The sequence below is a fragment of the Rissa tridactyla genome, chromosome 8 (genome assembly GCF_028500815.1).
Source record: "Rissa tridactyla isolate bRisTri1 chromosome 8, bRisTri1.patW.cur.20221130, whole genome shotgun sequence".
NCBI classification, from domain to species: Eukaryota; Metazoa; Chordata; class Aves; order Charadriiformes; family Laridae; genus Rissa; species Rissa tridactyla.
Window position 1 is genome coordinate 42,201,801 of NC_071473.1, and position 23,832 is coordinate 42,225,632.

Sequence of the window (23,832 nt, forward strand, 5' to 3'; positions counted from 1 at the left end):
GCAGTACTAACTTAAAGCATTTTTCCCCCTAGAGGATGGGCAAAACTTTACATCAAGATAACACTACTTTCATAAGAAATGACCAATTCACAGCTTTATTTTACCTGCACTACACAATGACACCCCAGTAGCTACTACTAGAGAGCTAACTGGCCCTGTAGTTTAAGCCCAGTGGCTCATATTTAATCCAGAATTTTGATGGTGTTCTGGTTTGAAGACCAAACTTCAAGTTGTTTATGGCTTTGTTAATCTTCAGGACTCCTATCAGCTGAGAATTTTAATAGATTCTTCAATAAAACCTGAGAAAGGAGATCAGAGAGCTTGCTCTATTGGCAAAGGCTAGAACAGCTGGAAAGGAAGAGAAAATCTTCATAACTTTGTTCTGGAAGAAAGAGATGACAGAAGTGGCTTTGAAATATGAAAACGTGAAGAATATTTTCAGGATATGTAAAGACAGTTCCATTGCTGGTTTTGACTCAAACATTTCTTTAGCAAATACTGAGACAATTTAGCTTCAGGATAAGATGGTTATTTCGCTGAGGTGACACATCCTGGGGTTTTTTGGTTTTGGGTTTGTTGTTGTGTTTGGTTTTTTTAAGCCAAGCAACACAAATGAGCATAATGGATTGTTCCCATGTCCACATACTTGCAAGCACACTAGGAAAATACATGCAAAAAAAAAAAAGCTACAGAGTGTACAAATGATAACGGTTTACTGCTCCTCTCAAGAGCTGATAAGAGTTGAAGGAAACTTGAATTGCAGTCTTGTCCGAATTACAGGAAAGAGTAACCAGTCTCTGTAGACACAATCTTAGTTAGGAATGAACGCTAGGCATACCATCACAACTTCATCTGAATTACTAAATCAATATAATCACAGTTTAATGTGAATTACTAAATCAAGGTAATTGTATCATGGAAAAACAAACCATACAACAGGCAGTCAAAAGATTATTTCAAAGAACGTGTATGCAATTCTCTCTCTTTTTACAACTGTCTGAGTTTAGTAGCTCAGTTGTAATGCATACATGATAGCAATATCTAACACAGAATGTATCTATCGAGACCAATTGCCTTTCCTGTAATTTGGAGATGAGTGCTATTCAAGATCACTTCAGCTCGTGAGAGACTATAAAAGGAGATATTCTTCATTCTAGTAAGTGTGTTGCTGTATATAAAATTCTTTCAAATACTTTGAGGGAGCTGTAGCAGATTTCAGCTAATAGACAATGCCCTGTTATCCAAAGATTATTTCTTTATGAATCCTCTGTAGTCTTATCCAGGAGGATTAGGGAAATATAGATGAAGTATATACTATTGTGCATGGAATGTACTAAAATAGGTAGCTATCAATTTCTAATAATTTTGTCTCCAAAACAACCCAACTCCAAAAAAGACAGAGCCTTCTTCATACATCTTTTCATTATGGTAAAGGAATAGGGGGAAAAAAAAAAAAAAAAAAAAAGAGAATATAAAAATGAAATTCATGGTGAAAGGAACTACTAGAGGCTCAACTAATTGTGCTTATTCACTCATGCACACCTGACATATTTTTCAAAAGCAAGCTCTTTTTAGGAGGAGTTGAGGAAACATTCTGCCAGTGCACAAACAAACAAAAAAAAAGGCAAATTGATCCTAACTTCATTACTTGAACTGCTACGAGACTGATTACAACTAAGCAAGGAATGCTTCTTTTTTCCCCCCTAAGACAAATACACTTTGTTTACAATAGCGAAAAAATTAAGATTCCTCTGTTCTCTGTTCAAATAGATCAATGAATCTTTAAAGAAGCAATCTTTAAGAGTCTTACCTCAGCTGTGGAAACAAAGGAGTCTGTTGATGCAATGCTTAATGTATCTCGAAGGCAGAAGTCATCCGTATTATCCTTTACAGTAATGTCTGTATTTTTATCTTTAAAATAAAATAAAAAACCTGATTATTAGACTATCAGAAAATTCCATTAAAGTCTTGAAAGTGTGTTTGATGTATACTATAATGTAGTACTTCATTTGGAAGGCACAACATTGTACTACTATGAGGGTAAATTCTCTTATGACCCGCTAACATATATAGAGGTGATTGTATTTACCTGTCTTTAAAGTGGACGTACATCTTCAATGAAGAGAGAGAAGAAAAATATATCTCCTCAGGGGTTTTGCCTTTTCTTTGACAGACTTCTGAAGATGTCTCTATCTAAAGATGTTACTTTGCTATATCGATCTAAATCCTCTGTTGAGTTTTTAACTTGGCTGTGTTATGTAATGCTCAATGTTTTAGATACTGTTCTAAATGAAAGCCATTAATAAAAAACAGGTTTCAGCCTCCCGTGAATTCATTTCATTTTCTGCTTCTCATGCCTTTTTTCACTTGCTGGTTCTTCAGAAGAGCGAGTGAAGTTTTTAATCTTCTCTGTATCCTCTTTCCCCAGCAAGCTTTTCCAGAAGCATTTCCTATAGTACTAGAATTCTTAACGCCTTTAAAATAACTGATATTTTATGCTTAAAATCATCTGCAATACAGTTTCTCTCACTTTTCCTTTATTTTAGTCTCAGATTTCAGCTGTTGCACATATTATTAGCATACATGGTTTTGTTTTCACTGTACAAAAACACTTTCACAGAAGGATTAAATTCATAAGTCAGACTTCGGCTTGATGTGCCCCATACTACACTCTCAGTAGAGCACAGGCATTTATTTTGGGTTATTTTACCTTCAGACATTACACATGCGTTGCTAAAATCTGTTTTATTTCCAACAGTTAGCAGCAACCAGCTACCCAATGTCATCCAGATCTGTTGCTACGGCAACACTTCATAAAAAACACAATTACACAGCAAAGTGGCCAAATGCCAATATAATGGAATGGTTTACTCATCAATTGAAATGCTACAAATCCACATAATTTAACTATTATTTCAGTGGTCGTTATGGTTTTATTAGTTACGGACTTGGAACGACAGCTCAAAAATTGCACATAACAATAAATATCTGTCTTTGAGACTATTCACTGAGGGAAAAAATTATTAAAAGTTTGGACAAAGATTTTACTAGAGTGAGTTAGGCAGTTTCCAACTTGTAATCACAACTTCACCAATATTCATATGAAGGTCTCTGTTTTTTTCACATCATTCTTAATAGCTTGTTCTTTTTTCTGACCTCTTAAAACCAGGAGAAAAAGTACAGCAGCATCTAAGTTGGTTGAGAAAAATAATCACATACTGGAATTTGAAGAGCTGGAACAGAAAACCAAACTGTGGTTTGTAAAGCATTTGCTTGAGGTCTGGTAAGAGCAGACAGGTAACATGATGTTTCCTTCTTACTTCTAGCTCATAATTTGCATTAATCCCCCTCTAATATTACATTAAATGCTTTTCTAATATCGCTTTTTCACATAAGCGGTTGCTGAAACTGCAATAATATCGTTAAACATAGGGTAGTACGGGGATGTACACCTGGTTGCAGATTTTTCCACTGAACCTCTCCTTTTGGCTAAGTTGTTTTCCATAATAAATTTGCTATTAAACCAGAAGTTTCTACATCTCAGTTAGAAAAGCCCTCTAGCACCCAGTTCAAGTGCAATTCAAAGAAATATTATTTTCCATAACCCTCCCAGTCTGTAGGCAACATGCAACACTTACTTCATGAGAAATAAACAGCTATATTAGTAAGTAGCAATGCAAATCATAAACTCCTACAAGAGTAAAGCATGGGCCATACTGGTAAAGATCTTACTGATGGCTTTAATGAAGATGGTAAGGTAAGGACCCGGCTCTTAGGTACACAAAGGGCAGCTGTCAAGTAGTCTCATATATCAACTTACTCACAATCCATGAACGTCTCCACCACCCTCATACATCACAGACTGAAGCCTCAAAGATTGTAGATATTGTCTTATAATTACTGTGCTGTTGCTGTTATATGCGAGTTTATAGCTCAGTGACAACAACACATCCCCCCACTGAAGTATTTAACACTGGGCTATGTGACTGATTACATATAAATGGGAATAATGCTATTTACCAAAAATTTATTCTGCATATACATAAAAAAAATAATTGGTGTAAGTGAAGGAAACACACAGGTTCTTCTGTAGAGTTTGCTGCTACAGGTTACATGAAACTCTAGAGACAGTCAGATTTTGAATATATTTATATTTGCCGAAGAAGTTGTAATTCCAAGTTTTCTAATATGGGCCTAAAACTGTCACCTAGCCAGTATGTTTTTAACATGTTAGTCGAGTGTGCAATCTCTGTGTTTTCACTCAAAGAAAATCCTCACTAGTATAAAAAAGGCACAAAATTCACATGCTATGGCCAAAAAAAAAAAAAAAATTTATTAAAAAAAGCTTGGCTATGCTGAGTGAAATAATACCTTTGGTAAGTGATACGTGCATAAAAAGCACAGACCCCACAAAGAAAACAAAACAGCCTTGTCAGTTATTTCTGACTTTTGGCCACCACCACCCTAATACCCTAAAATACCCTTAGCTAAGCAGGTGCCTATCAATACCCACACTGTGCAGAAAGCACAGCATTATGAAAATGTTAGGGTGAAAATTAAGTTACAGCTGGAGTACATACCATGCAAGTACCAGGAGAACATTCTTAGACACAAGAACATGAAGAAATAGAGACAGCAGCACAACGAGACTCCTGGAATGAACAGCTGCGAGAGGAACCCACCCACCAGCGCCTGCAACTGCTCCCACAGTCATCCCTAGCTCTCACAAGTTTAATACCTTCAGGAAAGGAATAGTAGACACTATGTGAGCTTCAAATACACTTTACTTATTTGAAGAGCCTGGGATTTATTTTGGGTTCATTTATATTTGTAAAGAGGATAATGTAGAGTTTCAGATACGATACTGACAACAGTAATTGCCATAACACTCTTGGTTGTAGTGACTTAAAATCCATACGTGGTTCTAAAGTTACATTAAGGGTATTAAAAAATGCTAAGAACACGGAGTATTGCTAAAGCTTGTGAAATTAATCTTAGCTTTATAAAATTTTGCAAACAACTACCTATTTGAAACGAAGCAGGCTAAAAAACCCCAACAAACCACAACAAAACTACTTTCACATCTATTCAGAGAGTACTAATCTAGAATATTTATTTGTCTTTGGTCTGGTAGGTTCACATGGTAAGACCGACCACAAAACCAACCCTCTAAACTCTCATAGCAAAATCTGACCTTAGAGATGGAACTACATGTGAATTAACTTTTTAGCACTCAATTGGGAAGTATTCGCCATCAGATAATGTTTTAAAATTCTGTAAACTGTTCATATGTTACCTTCCCTCCAACCCTGAATGAAACACGGCATGAGTTTGCAAGTGAGTTTGGCGCTTATGTGCAGCAGTTAAAAAAGGAAAGCACTTACCCACTGGCAAAGAACTCACTGTGAGTTAAGGAATTTAGTTCTGAGTGCCACCGTTAAAGCCATGGTTTCCTATTCTCCCCAGCCCTCCCACTTCAGCAGAACATCAGTGCAGTAACACATCCCGAGCAGGAAAGCAGGATGAGAAAGGAAAGACTTGGTAGACTCCAAAGAAGAGAAAACCTTGCAAAGGAATCCTCTTATGAAAAGTCAGGGTACCCCAAGAGCAGCGGGGTCCCAGTACTCTGTCAGGCTACCGCACAGCCAGACACTGTGTTGTGTGCTAGTCAAGCCCCTCAGACGTGTGGCTTCATGCCTGGACAAAGGAGTTACAATAATCAAGTTCAGAGCACACAGAAACATTAAGTATTACATAATTCAGTTTCAAAAGAATGTGTCACAGTCTTTTAGCTAGTCACAAGCGCCACAGTGGTCTGTCACCACTGTTGCTGAAGCATCCAAAAGCAGCTTTATTTACATTTATAAATAGTCATCACTCTGGGAGTGTTGACTGAATATTCATTACAAAAATCATCAGTCCTACCAAGTAGCTACTAATGTATTACATGAAGTCTTACAGGATGCACCTAGAAAGCAGTGAATTTTACTTTATGCCGTTATTTATAAAATGAAAACAATCCCAACCATCAGATCATACCTTCTGAGGACTGGGTTGTATAGTAACAGGTTAAAAGAGGCAAGCCAAGAGTGGAGAAGGGTGCCCACACACACCTTTCTGGATTTAACAGTTATTGTTAAATTATGTGTTTACATTCACCACTAACACAAATATCTGGGTTCAACAAAGTGCCTATAGCTCATTGTATGTAAGCAAAGCTGTTACTGACTTCAGCACAAAAATATATTCCATGTCAGGGTCTTTTAAAAATATCCAACTAAATCTTGCACTTACCAGTACGTCAACACGCATCATGAGTTAAACACATTTCCTGGTTCTTTGTTGTGTCTGCTCTGATGCAATCTGAAGTGACAGATTCCTTTGGAAAAACAAAACAACACTCCTCCCATGTGCTCACACCTCCAGTAGGCCCCTGTTGCGAACACACATCTTCTGCTCACCAGTATTTGACTGGGAACTCAGCAACCAAAGCAGCAGTCTAATGGAAAGGAACAACTGGGGAAAACTGAGTATGGGACAGCACCGAGTACCTAGCGTTTGCAATTACACCTTCCTCCTAGTACTCACAGACCTTTTTCAAGGTAAGTTTTGGCTGAGCTAACTGCTGAGCCTTCAAATTACATCCTTAACAAATACCTTAGCAGTTTTCATGCAGAGAATAATCTCGTTTTGTGCAAACAGGAGGCCAAATCTTACTTCCTCAGTAAAGCTGACTCAACTGAGCTTTCATAATAGTTTCCAAGTAGAGCTGTAATCTTTAAGGTCCACATAAAAGCCTTCCACTACAATACTCTCACACAGGTATAAAAAGGCCCATTTTCCAAGACACTGGATGCTCACCTAATTATCACTATGCAAAACACAAGATGTTCTTCAGTCACACTGTGTTCTGTATTTATTACTTTGATGTTATTTTTAAGACAAAAGGAGTACAGATGATTAAAAGATGAATTAAAAGCATGGGTATAGATGACACTAATAAATTCTTCATGCTTAAATACAAGTAAGTAGAGAATGCATATAAAAATTGAATAGTACAACCCATTAACTTTACATACACAAGCAATAAATCCACCTGAAAACCGAAATGTTCTTATTTGCAATATTTGCCATCTGGAAGAAGATGCAACTCACCTAAAATATAATCTTCAAGAGATTTTCCCACATACTTTGGAAAGAAATAACAGCACCTTCTGGGATGTTTATAATAATTTGGTTATTTTTAGACCTTCAATATACTAACTTTGTCCATAAAGTTATATTATCTGCTGAGCACTACATTTTTAATGATGTATAAAACAAAACAACATGGCTACTGCTGTTATATTCTAAAACAGTAAAATTAAGCACCTCGAACGCTCTCATTTAGCAAAGGTAAAGACAGCACAAAATGCTTGTGCATAAGTAATCATTTTAGTCTCTCCAAGTAAAAATCAAAAGATACTTAATAAAGGAATTTAAGTATAACGTATTTCCTGTAATCCACAGGTACATTACATATCTCAAGAGTATTAGGAAATATTATATAGCTTTGATATTCTTGAATGGTGATAAATCAAATGATTCTTTCAAGATTTAAATTTGCTAAAGAACTCTTCCATAAATTTGCTAAGTGAACTGGAATATTTTCTGATAGTTGCAAAATTTATTTATGTTTTAAGCGAAGAAATTATCAAAAGGCTAGAAATACCATTTTGTTATAGAGAATGTGACCTGTGGAAGCTGTCCCTGAATCATTGTGGCATGCTTTATCGTAAAACCAACATCTCAAAATAGAAAGACCATGAGGAACTCTGCAATTCAAATGTCAAGAAAGGGGCAGAGTAAACACACGTAGTGCTAGATTGACGAAATCTGAATTATAAAAAAATAAAGCAGCATCTAATATGTATCTTATAACCTAAACTAACACATCATATGTGCTGACAGCTGAGAAATCAGCTTAGTAAACACACAATAAATGTATGCATATGTTCACTTCTCTGGTTTATTGCTCCAACTCGGCTTGACACAGACGTATGATCCTGAAACACACTTGAGATGTACATCCCCTGTGAACTACGTGTCACTTACGTCTCTCCCTATCATACAGCTTTTTATTTCTTTGAAAATGTAAACTTTGATTATTTGCAATTGCACATTATAAAGTTCTACATTTATACAGTGTTACAGTTTTCTGCAACTTCTTTTCTTTACCCTGAAGCTAAAAATCAGCTGATCTTCCCTGATTTTAAAGTTCAAATCCCTATCCTTTAGAGGAGAATTTGATTTCTGACCACCCTCCTGTTTTCAAGTCCAATAGTTTAGATAACAATTTCTGTACTTGTATTTGATTTGAGAGAGAAGATCTGGCAACCAAGTTCACTCAGCTGTCTAATCTGGACAGGCCCTATTTAGATGAATGTGCAACACAAAGTTGTCACTGTTTCCTCTTCGTAGGGGTACGCCATTCTCCTGCAGTTCAGAAAGTTCATCACATCTATTTTGGCCACAGCAAAGTCTAGTTTGAATTCCAGTGCTGCTTATTTTAAAACGTAGCTGTTCACTGGGGATTTATAGCACAGCACTGTGAAGACTGCCAGATACCTTAGTCATCAGATTTGAACGTCACCGCCTTTTCTTAGTTCTTCACATCCTAAAAACAAGTGCAACCTACCGCTATTTTTGCGCAGACACGTTCTAGTGACAATGGAATGGTCTGTTCAACCATATTCAGTGCGATGATACGTTAACTCATTGTGATGCAGAGTAGATTCAAAATGCAATGTCATATTTACAGAAGATGGAAGTACGAGGTTAACTTTGAGGCTTACACATCTAGAATTATCTCCTTTAATACCTTTCCTATGCTAGAGGCCTCCATAAGCAGGGTAAGTAGAAAAGTCTTCTCACCAGACTTGAGAGAGGAGTCTCAAAAGTAAGTGAATTTATCCCTTTGGTCTCTGTTCTACTACACCTTTGTAAATCTACTGAAAGCAGTGAATACTTAAAGCAACATGTTTACACAAGTGCACTGCTCTTTGCACTGCCACCTTCTTGGCTTTCCCACCAAGCATCATTTCATGGAAGAGCAGATAGTAGCACAGGCAGTGATGAAAAAGGACAAGAAAACCCAGCAACTGTTGCTCTTCCATTAAAAGAAAAATATACTACCTAGCAGGTGGTAATTCCACTTACGTGTACGAAGACAGTATCAGAAAAGAAAGACTGATACTTTTCTATCCCGGAATTAATAGAAAGATAGAAAGACAGAACCAACTATATTACTGGTGATCCTCAGTGAAATAAACATCAGAAGATATCAAATATATATATTTGATTCGGACTAGCATTTGGATTCTGTACTCAGAACGGAGACTCTAGCATATTTGAGACAGGCAAACTCTGCAGGTACAACATAATAATCCCAGTCTTTATTTGAATTTCAGGGCAGATCTGTTTTACAGAATTCTGCAGACTCCAGTCAAACGGCTTGGCGATGTGACTAGCTTCTGCAAACCCAGCTGCACACACAGAGCATACAGTTTAAGAACCTAAATTAGCAAGACAGATACTTAACTTTAAACAATAAGACCTAAAGAATATCTTAAGTGCCCTACTGATTGGGGCCTGCTTGCATTCCACTTGCCCCAGAGTAGGAAAGAATGAGATAAGAATCCTTAAAATGTTGTACTGAATGAAGAGTTCTTCCTCTGGATCTTTAGTTTACTAAATAACATCAGTTACCCAACTTAAATTAAAAAACAAATTAATAACACTATAAGGTTGCTAAATACATTAGTAACAACACATTAATACTTGAATTATAATGCAAGTAACGATTAGTGCAACCTGACCCTGGAAGACAGCCTGACACTGATTAGCAGCTATACAAACAGATGTAGTTAAATATATAGTCAATACATAAGATATCGATGGTAAATTAAAGTAAAATAAAACAACACTTGAATAATAAATAATGTACATAATTTAGGCTATCTGGAAATATGTATATGTTTACCTTTAAATACTTGCAGCATATCTGCATGTAGAACAAGGGCAGCTTTAAATAGCAGTAGAGAAAATAAAGGCTGGTGTGATCGACATGTGCTCTTGAATCAGCTACACTACAGCACTTCGCTACAAACAGGATTATTAGGTAAGGTGGGACATAGTGCACAGACCAGATATCCCATACAGAATTAGAGAATTCACAGTAATTTATTAAAAAAAAAAAAGTTAAGCTTGAGCAATCAAAAGAGAAATAAAACACATCTCAAACCCAGTTAATTTTTTGCAGCATAAATACATGCATGAGAGAAAAATAACACGTAAATGATAAATTTTACTCTCTGTGTTTTTATTGTTCACAGAACCTTTTGCTATAACTCTCGACGAAAATGGATTTACTCCCATGTACAGGTTCAACATTGAAACATTTCAAGCCGAAACAAAAGTTTAAGAGAATTGTAAGATATAAAAAGGCCTTTAGGAGTGAAATGCTTACACAAGCTACTTGAGCCTCCCAGCAATAGGGTAAACATTTGAAAAAAGCCCCACAAACTATATACCTGGTAAATAAACATGTATTGCTGTAGTGATGGGGTATGGCTAGTGCTAAATAACAAGCCCAGTAAACGGAAGTTGTTGAAGACTGTGCCATGTGGATACGCTAAAACAATTTATGTCAGACTGATGAGTCAGAGCCTTTGACTTAAACAGCAGCAAAATTTAAACATAGTAGACACATCAGTTAAGAAAAGTTGTTAGCTTTTTTTTTAATTTTAAGCTGTTGAAAATGAATTGCAGACAGAAGTTTATCTATTTTAGTCCCAATAGTTTTGAATTAATAAAGCAACTATAGTGCAGAGAGCTACATTTGCTGATTTTATACAATTCTATCGATATTCCATTTTGATATTGTGCTCAAAAGCAATTAGAAAAGCTCAAAATGTTGTTTCTGCACTTTCAAGATTAATCTACCAAGCTAAGAGAGCTGATTTCCTTTGAAGCCTTCTCAAACTCTAAACCATCACTGTCTGTATCTCCCCCACCCCATTCTGGCTCTCCTTCCTTCATTTTGCCCAAGAATGTTTCAGACAAGCCTCTCTTAAAAACAGACTTTAATACAAGAATAAATTGTTTTAGTAGAACTTCTAAAACAGGAGTTAGCCCTATGGACCAAAACATGTTCTTGATCATCAGTTTATATAACCTCATACTGCAATACTCCAGCCAGAAAAATAAACACTTATTCCACCCTCACTACTTGCCATCTGTCTGGTATGATTTTTTCCTGCCTCTGAAACATTTATACTCACAAGCTATATAAACACATAGAAGTTAAATGTATATACATCCGTTTTCCTAAGAAAAAGAATTTGTAAACTATAACTTGTTAAGAAAATACCACAAGAACATACAAAAGGAGAGGGGAAAAAAAAAAAGCAACTTCATGCCTTTGGAAGGCTGTTTCCACTTATTCCATACTTCATTTTTCAAAAGTGTTCAAAATGAAGGCAGTGGTTATTAAATCAAGCCCTGACGTGTGGGAAAATGATCAATTTTCTTTACACAAAAAGAAGGTAAATATGGGTACTTTTCTAAGAGGTTTAAAAAAAAAAAACATGTAGAAGCTGTTGACTAAAACTAAACGCTAGAGCAGCCAACAAAAAAGATGCAAAAGGAATGCTCAAAAAATATGCTTTTAAAGTAGTCATGTGTGTTTGCAGTTGTGGGGTAAGTGATAAACACAGTGTGCATTAACGAGTCATACTTGAATAGTATTGTGAGGCACTAACTGCATAAACTGCTGTACATCGTTCCTTACTCATGTAAAAATGTGGAACAGCTTCATTATATTTTCCCCTTTTTATCAGGGATTTAAAACTGACGGGCAGAGAAGAAAGGAAAAAGAGAAAGTAATTAGAGGTTGCGCACGTAACTATGTGGAACCGGGAAGAGATGTGGGGAAAGAGGACGACAGCTGCTCACATGTTGTAAGGAATGAGCAGAAACAGTTGAGAAACAGCAGATGGGATTTGTGTTAGAAGAACTGAGCAGGGAAGCACAGGAACAGCTAACTGAACAAAGTTTGGGAAATTAAATCAGGTAAGTGGATTGTTGCTCTATTACAAGCAGCCTTCATACCTAAAAGGAAGAATAGCTTGTATTTAATTTGAAGAGAAGCTCCTGAGGGTGAGAGACAGCCTAAGGGAAAGGAATAATCTGGTCAGAAAAATGAGCAAAGGTGATTTTTATAAACAACAGTTAAGTCCATGAGAGAAAAGCAAGTTTTAAATGGACAAGGCAAGACACAAGAACATGACAGGAGCCAAGAAGTGAGAGAGACAAGGGCTTAAACAAGAGTTTTGGTGTGGACAGAAAGAAGACAGGTTTCAGGGATGCCATTTAAGGAAAGGCAGCAAGGTGTATAAATAGCCTGCACGGTTGGATCTAAGAGCAAAGCCGTTGGGCAAATGGTAACAAGGGTCCTCAAACAGCAGAAACAGACTCTGATCTCACTGAAAGCGTTTTCAGGAATTTCTACCTATCGTACCTCCTAAGCTAACATACAATAAGTGACTTTGTGTTCTCCAAAACTGGTTCAGTGTACAGTAAAATAAATTATCTTGAGCCACTGCTGAAAAGGCACTGCTCATCTGTTTCACCATGCAATGAAATGGCATCTAAGCTTCAGCTTTTAAGATAAACACAAACACAGGCTCCAGGTTACCAAATACCAACATAAAGATACAGATTATCAAATACTAATCTTTTTCAGTACCAGTAACTTCACTGCAGGCCCATGCAAAGCTATTTTGTGGTTTTAGTATAGTATTGCCAAAATTATGAGTATCACTGAGAAAGCCAAGCATTATAATCTTTTCATAGACACAACATTTGCAGAAATGTTTTTGTTTACAGTTTCAAGTTGAACTTGTAACCACCAATCTTACTCTGCTATTCAACATTGTGCTTAGGTGCCTTCCGGTAAAGAATTTTGCTGAAGGTGATTTAGAAAGGAAGCATTATTAATATTGGACAAATGTGCCTTCAAAGGAAAGGCTTAAATATTATTGCTAGTAGAAGACATGGTACCCAATTCAAACATCTGCCCTTTGAGTAACTACTGTGAGTCAGAAAGAAGGAGCTGCAGCAATAAGTTGCAATTACAAGAGACCTCACAGTAAAACGCATTAAGCTTCAGCAGTAATTTCCACAAACTGTGATAGCCAAATTATGTTCAAAATATACATTAATTTTTTTTTAAAATAGGACTGGAATAACTTTTCTGGGCTTTTCCTCAGACTTAGTAATACTGTTTTCTTTCCTTTATATAAGCATTTATTGGGATGAATATACTTCCACACTTAAAAAAGGAAAAGCTATTGTTTTCTTTCGTTTCGATTTCAAATCGGTTTCAGCCACTAGAAAAAGGTTTTGTCCTTCTACAAGAAACAAAGAAATCATTTAAAGTAAATTTATCTTCAAGGAGATAAAGCAAAGACAAAGCAAGCAAAAAGTTTTCAAGCTACCATGAAAAGTTATGGTACTTTGAAGTTATTTTATAGTATGTACTACTAGAGCACACCTAAGTAAATTACTACAAATTGCTCACCTCCTCACTGGAGCATAAGAATTATAAACAGAAATGTTTCTTGTCCATAACCAAATAAAATATAATACTCTGAATCTAAAATTTTTCCATTAGCATTTCGGAGTCAGGAAGGAAAATATAGGCCCTAGATATTCATCCATGGACAGTAAAACATCAGTGAAGTCTGGGTTAATAAGATATATAAAAAATGAGCTTTCAACAGCTTCAATGATTATGCAAAGATTTTTTTTTTTGTTTTAAGAGCAGTTGGAGAAAAGGTTTATAATATGTAAATATGTTCTCCAAAGAGTTCTGTCACTAGGTTAAAGGCTGTGCTTATTCTCTCCAAAATGCCAGGCATAACTTTGAGTGTGAGAAGAAAATTAAAAAAAGAAGCAGACAAACCTTCCAACAAAACCATCCAACACCACAGACCTTTGTGAGAGATATTTTAGTGCACTAGCTCAAGCAATTAATTTATTTTAAATTGTATAATTAATATGAAATAAAAAGTAAGTATTTTTAAAATAAAAGTGTAACCAATGCATAGGTTTTAATATTATTATCAAAAAGTTTAAGGGCCAGTGTACATGAGTCACTATTAGTTTGAGTGCCAGCATTCCTTTTTACGGTAGAAATCAAAATAATAATATGAAGTATTAGGAATTCAGGACTGACAAGGAGCCCTACAATTTGAGAATTTTACCCTCTGACCTGCAATTCTGCTTGTAAGTAAAGCTATTGTTTCTCTCCTAACTCTTTGCATTCCTCTCAAGTTAGCTTGATTAACATTTCAGTCTGCTAGAAAAGATCTAAAAAGAAAAAAAGAAAAAAAGAGAACTTTCTTCAAGGACAGACTACAGAAAGTATTGGAAGCTTTTAACCCTCTACACCCTCACATTCACCACTCAGAAATAACAAGATGAATATTTTGTTTCACAGTTTTTTGCCAATTGCCTCCTTCCTGATTCAGTGCAGCTTATGCCTGGCTCAGGAAAGCCTGTTTCTGGGCTTCTCATGTTGTTTCACAGTCCTAAGAGGATCAGCATGGAAACAACCGCAGTTTAGCCCCATATACTTGCTTTAATTTAATGTTCAGAAATATTTCTGCTATAGAAATCCTATTTTAGCTTGCTGGTTTATATGATAATTCTGAAAGTCCGGTGGAGAATGCAAAAAACAATGAACATAATTGCGCTCCATTATTTCATCTCTTTAAAATGCAAGTCTTTTCCAGGGCTGTATTTGTTGTTTATAACTCAACAATAGCTTACAGAGTTTAAGATTATTATTTGCAGTTCTTTTTGTTATTATTATTTTTACTATTAATAGAATTCTACAGGCAGGGAGAAAAGGTATTTATTTATACCTGTATCTTCTGCACTTCTAAAAGTTGAATATTTAGACATATCTGGAAGAGAAAATATATAATTTACATATAACTAGGAAAAAAACCCCAAACATTTGGAGGTGCTAATTTACACAAGAATCAAACAAAAAGCAATTAGACTACAGCAGGCAACCTCTTCAAGTGATGATTGCCTGCTCTGACAAGTCACCTGTCACAGCAGACAGAAGAAAAGCACTTCAGGCCACATCACGAAAGACAGTGGCTGCAGCAAAAAGACAGTGGCTGCAGCAACCGGCTATCGTACTCCAGGTAACTCATTCCCGACTCTCCCATGTAGCATGCTACCATAGTCTCCTCCTGAAGGGTGTTTCTCAGAGCTGGCTGGCAAACTGTTTATTGTGCCAACCAACTTCAACTAGTAAGTGGGATCACAAAGTGAAAAGCAAGCCTGTGGTAAGATTGATCAATGTCAGCACTAAGACCTTAATTTGATTAGGTAGAGGGAAATGATGATCTGGGAAGAATAACATTTAAAGGATTTGGGAAGGAGCAACATCTATGACTAGCAGACAAGTAGGGGAGAGAGTGGTTTCAGAAGCCCCAAAGTTTGACAGAAGATTTTACAGAAAGTTGAAGACCAGAAACTGATGGAAATTTTTACCTTTGTAAGTTTCCCTGCTGACCAAATTTGGAGCTCATTATAACCCAAGGTTTCTGAATAAGAAGTGCTAGTCAGACATTTACGTAGCAAGTTTTTGATAACACTTAATAGCATTTGTCCAACTGTCAGAGCCCTGTCTCCAGCTGTGGCTAATCACAAGTGCTTCAGATGGTGAAAATTGAAGAAAAAAAATCCACAAACCATATCTAACAATCATGAACATCAGAGAAAAAACAAAGCAAAATGCTTTCTGGTTACCATTGTGGGTCAACAGTTGAAACTCAGAAGCATAAGAGCTGGTTATAAGCATTCTAATGACAAGCTGGAAGTGTTATGAAACTATTAAGGACAACTAAGGCTTTTTCTTCTGCACTCCAAGGCCCATGAAAGACAAAAAATTAGTGATAATAAGGGGAAATGCTTAAATGCCAGGAAGACCGCAATGACCATTTAACCCCCAAGTCCATCTCTTCTTCTCAAAGAGGAATAAAAACATCCCTCAAAATAGCATTTAAAATAAAGTTTTTGTCTAAAAAACTGAAATACCCTTGACACGCTTCAGAGGCAACTTATTTCAGAACTTAACTTGTTTCACTTTAACAATCAGAAACTGGATCTAGTTATGACTTCAACAACAAGGTCTACAAATCCCCCGGCACCACATACCTTTTCCATGTGTAAGTAGCTATTCAGAACAAGTCAGTCACCTCTCAGTATTTTCTTCAATAAGGAGCTGGACATACGCAACTTAAACCACATATTATCTTGTTTTTCCAAAACATGGATCATTTTTATGGCTTGTTCTGAGCTGTCTAGTATTTCCATATCTTCTGAAATACGAACAACAGAACTGGACACAGTATTCTAAAACCATACAAAAACAAGATCATCTCTCTGCCTCTATGCTGATGCTGTCCTTTTCACACAGCCAGAGATTAGCAACTGTCTTTTTTCTACAGCACCGTGCTGAGAAATTACACTGACTGTGATACATAATTTTCCTAATGCATTCCAAGAGTGTTTTTTTTATTACTTTTCTTTTAAAATCTCTCATCTAGATGTACAATCCATACTTGCCTGAATCCAAATGTAATTTGTTAGATTGCAACCATTTAAACAGATAATTCAGATCAGTATTGCTAACCTTTCCTTTTCATTCAGTGCTTTTAATGTCCTAAATGATTAGGTTTTTTTATCAACTTCCAGCTCTACAAATGATTGTCATCAACTACATAGTTGATAAAATTACAGCATTTGACCAAACGTCTTCCCTAGAAAGTAAACCTTTCCCTTAATAGTGGACAGAAGTATAAACAAATGTTCATGTCAGTGAGCTCATTCTTATCATCCAGTGTATGTATGCTATATCAATCCCCCAAATTGCAGATCTCTCAAAAACCTACAGTCCAAGAAAAATTACCTACCACGAAACCATAACAACTGGCACCAATTTCACCTTTTATTCTCTTGCCTGCGCTAACAGAACTGCAAATTAGCAACTCTTCTTCCACAGGCATGATACTTAACTTGGATGTAGTTTTGGGGTGCCTTTTTTTTTTTTTCTTTTTAAGATTTGGAACTAAATTGGCGATTTCCCAATCATTTGGAACATTTTCCACTTCCCAAGGTCAATGAATAGTAAATAATGGATTAGGGTGCTTTCTTCATCTAGCTTCTTCGAGAAGTTTTGGGTATAAATCGTCCAGGACTACTGATTCTGATTTAGCAGATGCTGCCTCTTTTGCCACAAGTGTTCCTATGGAACAGAGGCGCTTCTGTTTCTGTTCAGAACTGTCATTTGTATTTTGCAGTAGGATTTTATTCTTATTCTTAGTAGCGTAAAGAATGCTACACTATCTTTTTTTCTTTTCGCCATTGAGATTTCATAATTTTCTTGGACTTGCTTATTCGTGTGGCTCATGAACCCTTCCATTCCTGTTGTTATTAATATATGCACACACGTGCGCACACACACAAAAGAAAAAAAGTGATCAATGTTTATTCTAGCATATTTCTAAGAGAGTAATACAAAGCTGTGAATAGAAGTTAAACAAAATAAGTATTACATGTTAACATGTACATTTTGGGGTAGTAAAGGAAAGTCTGTTTTCATTTTGTTTCACTAGATTAACAAATTAAAAAAAAAAAGGGGGGGCAGGGAGGAGAAATAAATCCATAAGACCATAAGAGAGCCTCTAGGATTCTCCCAAATGTACTTTTCTGTCTCTCCTAGGAAAGTTACCAAAAAACCGTCAATCTCAAAAACATCCTACTTCAAACATTCATACATTACACTCAGTGTCATATCCTAAAGGAAAGTAAATTATCTAAGAAGTGTTGAGTGATGAAATGTTTTCATATCAAATATTGAACAAAAACAAGCCTCTGTATTAAATCTTGCAAGCACCACAGTGCTTGGAGGTAGATGATGTTACTCTGTTTGTGTTCTAAAACATTCTGAAAAAATGAAGCATTCTTTAATATATTACTTGCTGTTCAAGCCACAAATTCAAGATACTGATGAAAAAGCCCCAAATCCTCAACAGTGAAAACACTACTCACTAAAGCACTTCTTTACTTGTTTTCCCCACTCATCTGGGCCAGCACAAAAAAAATAATCATAATAAAGTAACAGACACCTACTCAAGAGATCACAAATTATTTCTACAAAGAACATTTGAAAGGAATTAAATTCTCAGAACGTTCTTGATAAACAAGAATTCAGTTATCACATCTAAAAAAATAAAACATCAATTTAAAATACTTCCAGGGTAACCAAGCAAAACAACAGCTAAACACATTGAACATCACATCGAGTCCTTTGAATACCATTACATTAATTTTGCCTGAAGACAGAAATAACAAGCAAACTTCTAATTTAATAATGGATATACAATGCAACTTTATTTAGAGCTTAGGGTTTCAGACACCAAAATAAAACATTAACAGGTGTACGCAGACACGTCAGAAAGCCAACTCTGACCTAAATTTCATTCCGACCTTAGTCAGGGCTGTGTTTAGTAGTTGCAGGATGACATGAGGGCTAAGAGATGAGAGTACTGCCACCTTGCGCCAGTCGAGCTGAAGCCTAACAAACAAGACTCAAACTAATCCCAGAACACGTTCTGCCTTTAAAGTCTGACAGTTATTTGAGATCAGACTCTTGATCATGAATTATGAAAGAGCATAATACTATCAGTCTTTAAAATCTTAAGCCAATTCTTTAAATAAAAATAATCAAACTAGCTGTACCTAATCAGCACGTCTGGCAGCAACTACTCATTATATTTGCCATTTTAACATCCTGGGTTTTGCCACTGTGATAAATTTCAATCACCAGGGATAAAAGCTTTGGTAAGGGATTCAGACTAAGCATTTCAGACTAAGTCTTTCTGGTTTGGTTTTGGATTTTGTAAAAAGTTAGGACACACCAAAAAAACCAAAAGTACACGCATACGCAGTTTGACAGTTCAAAAGACATATAAAACTTCTTTTGAAACACTCTAATAATACACCCACACTATAAAAAGGGTCATATATTCTTACTGCATAAATATTTAAATACCCAAGTCAACATAAACTTTAGAAACTTAAGAAGTATTGTGAAAATTCTCAAGTACAATACAATACAAGCACTACATCCAACATTACATAATAATGTAAAGAACGTGATATTTTTTCTGTTTATTTACTGATATATATAATTCTGTTCAGTGGATATTTCAGTGACTTCTCCCCCACCTCCGAGTCATTATTACGAGCAGTAAAAATGTAAAATAGGAGTACTCACCAATATCATTAGCTAGAGAAGCAGGATCAGAGGCCCCAAGGGTGGCTTCAAACTCCTCCTGAAGACGGTAAGCTCTCTGAAGAAGGGATTCAAGCTTATGAATGAATTCAGCACTAATAATATCCTGCAAGAAGACAGACATTAGAAGATTTTCTATTTGTTTACAGTCTGTAAGATTTTTTTGTAAAATCTAAGAATATTAAGCCTTCAAAGAGCAAACCGTGCCACGTTAATTTCCTACAAAGCACACAAGGACATTGTCAGATGAGTACTGCAACATCCAAAATATACACACTTTTCTAAACATACGTGTATTTTATTTAGTGTAATAAAATCTAAATTTTAAAATACTTTAAAATTATCTGTGACGTTTACTGCACTAGAAATAATGAAAGCCACACAAGTATGTGTTTATTTCAAAATATTTTTAGCATTTAGTTCATAGGAACAAAGGAATACAAATAAAGTTTAAGCACATTATTTGTGAGTATTCATAAACTGATCATCTTTCCCAGGACCTTTATCTTTGCTAAGCAGATATCCTCTCACAGTCATAAAAGAAACAGACGACCCAAGGGATTTTGTGCAGAGAACTAGTATGCTTGGTAGCTTGATAGTACAATCCAGAAGCAAACACTGATGTAACAGCAATTGCCAAAAAATAAATAACACTAATTCCCTCCCTTCCCCCTCCTCCACACAGTAGATTATAGATTGAATATACTCACTTCTACACTTTCTTCTGCAATTGCGTCTCCTGCTCCCAGCTTAATGGAACCACAACTTGCTTCATCTTCAACTTGCCTGTTACGGAAGGTTAATGCCTGCTCCCATCGGCGCAGCGCTTCTTCAAAAAGCTCCATACCTAGGAGAGATCAGGAATACCTGATGCACACAGCTTCCATACGCATTCACATATTAGAGTCACCAGAAAATATGTAGCTAATAAGCATGATTATAGCAGAGATGCTACAGCAATTCCCAGTCTAAAAACGAAATATATATATATATATATGTCTTTTTAATAAGATAAAAAAGCTCACATTATGATCACAATGTTCAATGTATGTTTTCCTATTTACTTTTTAAAATATTTTTATGGATTACTACTACAAATATAGGATTAAAAAAATGCGTATTTTGAAAAACTAACTCTAGATCAAGTAAGATTTCGTTATTTTATGGAAACGTTCTTAGACACGTGCCAACAGGACACTGTGAAAGAACACCACAATAATATTGTGTGTCACTTTGCCATGAAAACAAGAAGTTATTTACATTCATTGTCGGTAGATGCTGAATATTCTTATTATAACTTACCCATCAAATATAAATTTTCGGGTGTGGTCACTGGAATATTGACAAGCTTAATATCATCTTCATCTGCTTTATCCCAGGAATTAGAATTGGCACAAGCACAACTGTGACAAGAGGTGGCACTCTGAACCTTAAAAAAATAAACAAATTTTGAAGCGCTGTTATACAGAGTATCCTTAAAACTACATTCCTGGCAAAGTACGTTACATCCATGCTATCTGCCTAGAAACTGCTTTTACTACGTAGTAAGCACAATGGCCTTCTCAGCATCTCTAGCCTTCTGCGTAGCTTGTTCAGGAAAGCTGTTTCAGCTCAGTGAAACCATTAGGTGCACATTCGGTGCAAGTTAACGGACATTCAAGAGCCTTAAAACACTTTTACTCACCGAGGCCAGGCTTTGAACTGAACCAGAGTATTTACTGAAAAGTCCTCCATTTGCATAGATACAAGACTGAGATCCTTTTTCCTTGGCAGAGCTCAGAGAAAGAGTCAAGTTTTGCCGACTACTGGAACAACTAGAACCTAAAAGATACACTGATTTTAAATCTGCTGAAAACTCAAAACACTGTATCTTTCGCTAGTAAGATCTATCAAGAATTAAATTTACTTTTTTCAATAAAATCCAGTTTAGAAGCAAACAACTATTATTCTTTAATTTATAGTTCTACATGAGAAACTACAAATTGGAATAGCCTATATCTATAATAATAACCACACATTTGAGCACAATTATTTTCCTGTTCTATAAAGAATTAAAACTGCTTTTCTCAGTATTGAGATATGTCCACAAGAATGGCAAACCCCCTACTGATAAAAAAAGAATTAATACAAATTCATGATTAAAACTTCAACTTTGAAATTTGCACAATTTCTACTTCAACAATTCAATGCTCGGCATGAAAGGAAAATAGTTTGGTTTACTACTACACACTGTTACACACACCCATCCCCTCACACCCCTTTTCCTCCCCTCCAAGAAAACAAAAAAACCCTGGGTTTTCCTTCAAGTACCTTTTTCTGATGCAGCTGCTTTGGTACACTCTAATACTAGATGACTTGGTTCCCATGGTGGCACTTTCTTGTTTTTCTTTCCACGTCTTCTTTTAAAGTGATGGGCCAGAAAAATAAGAGATATTGCACTCACTGCTGTTACCGTGAAAAGCTTCTTTAACCCAGGAGAAAGCTTTATCTGAAAATAAAAGAATATGACTTTATGGGAAATATACACTCCTTCACTCCCACCTTTCCTCCTTTTGGTGTGTTCAACCTAGGCTATAGCTCATCTGAGGGAAATAAGAGATTTTTTTTGTAATTTCTTTTTAATGCCAGGACAACACAGGGCTTCAATTAATTCTCTAACAGCAAAAGAATACTGAGAAGAAACTCAGCCTTCACAACTGGACTATTTTCTTGCACTGTGTAAGAGCAGAGGATGCAAAAGCTAACATTTGCATGGTTTTTCAATTTGGGAAGAACACATATTAAAACATATTTCTCTAAATAAACCATCTTTTTTTGGTTTTTACATTTTATTTTGGATACAGATCAGTCACAGGTTTACAGACATTTAAGCTGGCAAATAAGAACCACATATACAAGCAACTGCAACGAAAAACCATTAACAAAGTTTATAAAATTCAAAGTGACAAGATATACAAAGAAGAAGAAGCCATTTAACTGGGAACTAGAGTCCACATTCACAAAATCTTAAGGAAATCTATGCTGCTTGAGAAACAGACTGCTGGGAGAAAACCCGATCTGCAGTCCATGGGTCTAATATAGTGTTTCTGAAACATGTTTCCTCATACGAGAGAGCGCTGGCCACACAGTGTACCACCGCACTCTGGCAGTCCCTGGTTGCTGTGCAGTTGGCTAATACTATCAGACTTGTGTAATCTAAAGAAGCATTAAAGGCTTTGCTCTGCCTTGAGTTTGCAATCAACAAGTCAAACATCTTTGACTTGAGAACCCTGTCCTTAGTGGTACTGTATCTTGACCAAGACTGAAAACCTAACACCGCACTCTGTGAGGAAAACGAAATCCCCGAAACACAGCACACATACTTACAAAATACTATTATATTTCACAGAAAAGAGTTAATAATCAAATAACTGAGGTTAAAGCCTCGAAGCTCACAGAATTAAATGCTAGAACTAAAGTTTCAAAGAACTGTAAGTGGATTTTTTAAAATTTGTCTGTGCCTACAAACATCATCATAAATAAATTAACAGTGAAATGAAAGTCTCTAAGAAGAAAGTTAGCAGTTGCACATAATGAACTCGCACGCGGTATTTAAAAACGATACGAATACACTGCAACGGAAAAAAGAAATCAGTGATCTTGCCGTGAAAATTTTAAAGTATTCTAAATACAGAAAAACGGTGAAAATAATCTGATGCAGGTAAGACTGAGAATATCCCATTCTGGTTTTATATGCAATAAAACTTTGAAAAGCATTTATATACAAATATGAAAAATGACATAGCTTTTGCTTACAAGCATTTAATTGAGTAAAAATAAAATACAGTCATATTCATGACATGGGTTTTAAAAGCAGAACTTTCTTAGGATCTGCTAATACCTATCTTAAAAAATAAATAATTATTGGCATTCCTAATTATAAACTTTCTTTTTCCTTTTAGTTATCCTTGTCAATGATTCAGCATACGCAGAATGGAAAAAAATCTATTTTACCATATTTTGTACAGCCAATTAGAGACTCTTTTTTTTCCTCCTGTGTATTATGGCACCAGAATATGGCTCACTCTTCAAGAAATTTATTCTCTGAGGGATACAACTGAAGCCTTAATATTTTCTCAAGTAATTCTGATGTATTTCACTCTATCTCACATACGTAGTTATAGGCAAACAACGCCTCCCTTCTCTGAATCTCTGCAACACAATTACAGCTCCTCCTCCCTGTCTTTGACACGAAGGTGCTCTAGGGACAAATCTTATGAATCCCTGCAGACAAGGAGTATCAGCTTCACAATACTTACAGCTTTTGACAACCTGAAAACTAAGATCATAATGTACTCTTTGCCCAGATTTGACTGACTGCTATCCATGTTGCTATAGCGAAAACTAACCTATAATATCAATGAAAAAAATCA

The 23,832-nt window shown here is 35.9% G+C and overlaps 1 protein-coding gene across 3 annotated transcripts in view; it reads right to left on the reverse strand.

Moving 5' to 3' along the window:
* Positions 1 to 23,832, reverse strand: part of MIGA1 (mitoguardin 1) — a 41,874-nt gene that overhangs the window by 16,120 nt on the left and 1,922 nt on the right. For 2 of the 3 annotated variants that reach the window (XM_054210544.1, XM_054210542.1), the window contains exons 3-9: positions 21,731 to 21,908; positions 21,105 to 21,241; positions 20,723 to 20,849; positions 20,131 to 20,267; positions 19,403 to 19,526; positions 14,970 to 15,011; positions 1,811 to 1,911 (exon numbers count right to left, since the gene is read on the reverse strand). In XM_054210544.1, the coding sequence (XP_054066519.1) occupies positions 1,811 to 1,911; positions 14,970 to 15,011; positions 19,403 to 19,526; positions 20,131 to 20,267; positions 20,723 to 20,849; positions 21,105 to 21,241; positions 21,731 to 21,908 (846 nt within the window). The remainder of the gene's footprint in view (positions 1 to 1,810; positions 1,912 to 14,969; positions 15,012 to 19,402; positions 19,527 to 20,130; positions 20,268 to 20,722; positions 20,850 to 21,104; positions 21,242 to 21,730; positions 21,909 to 23,832) is intronic. The other variant, XM_054210543.1, reaches the window with a different exon arrangement.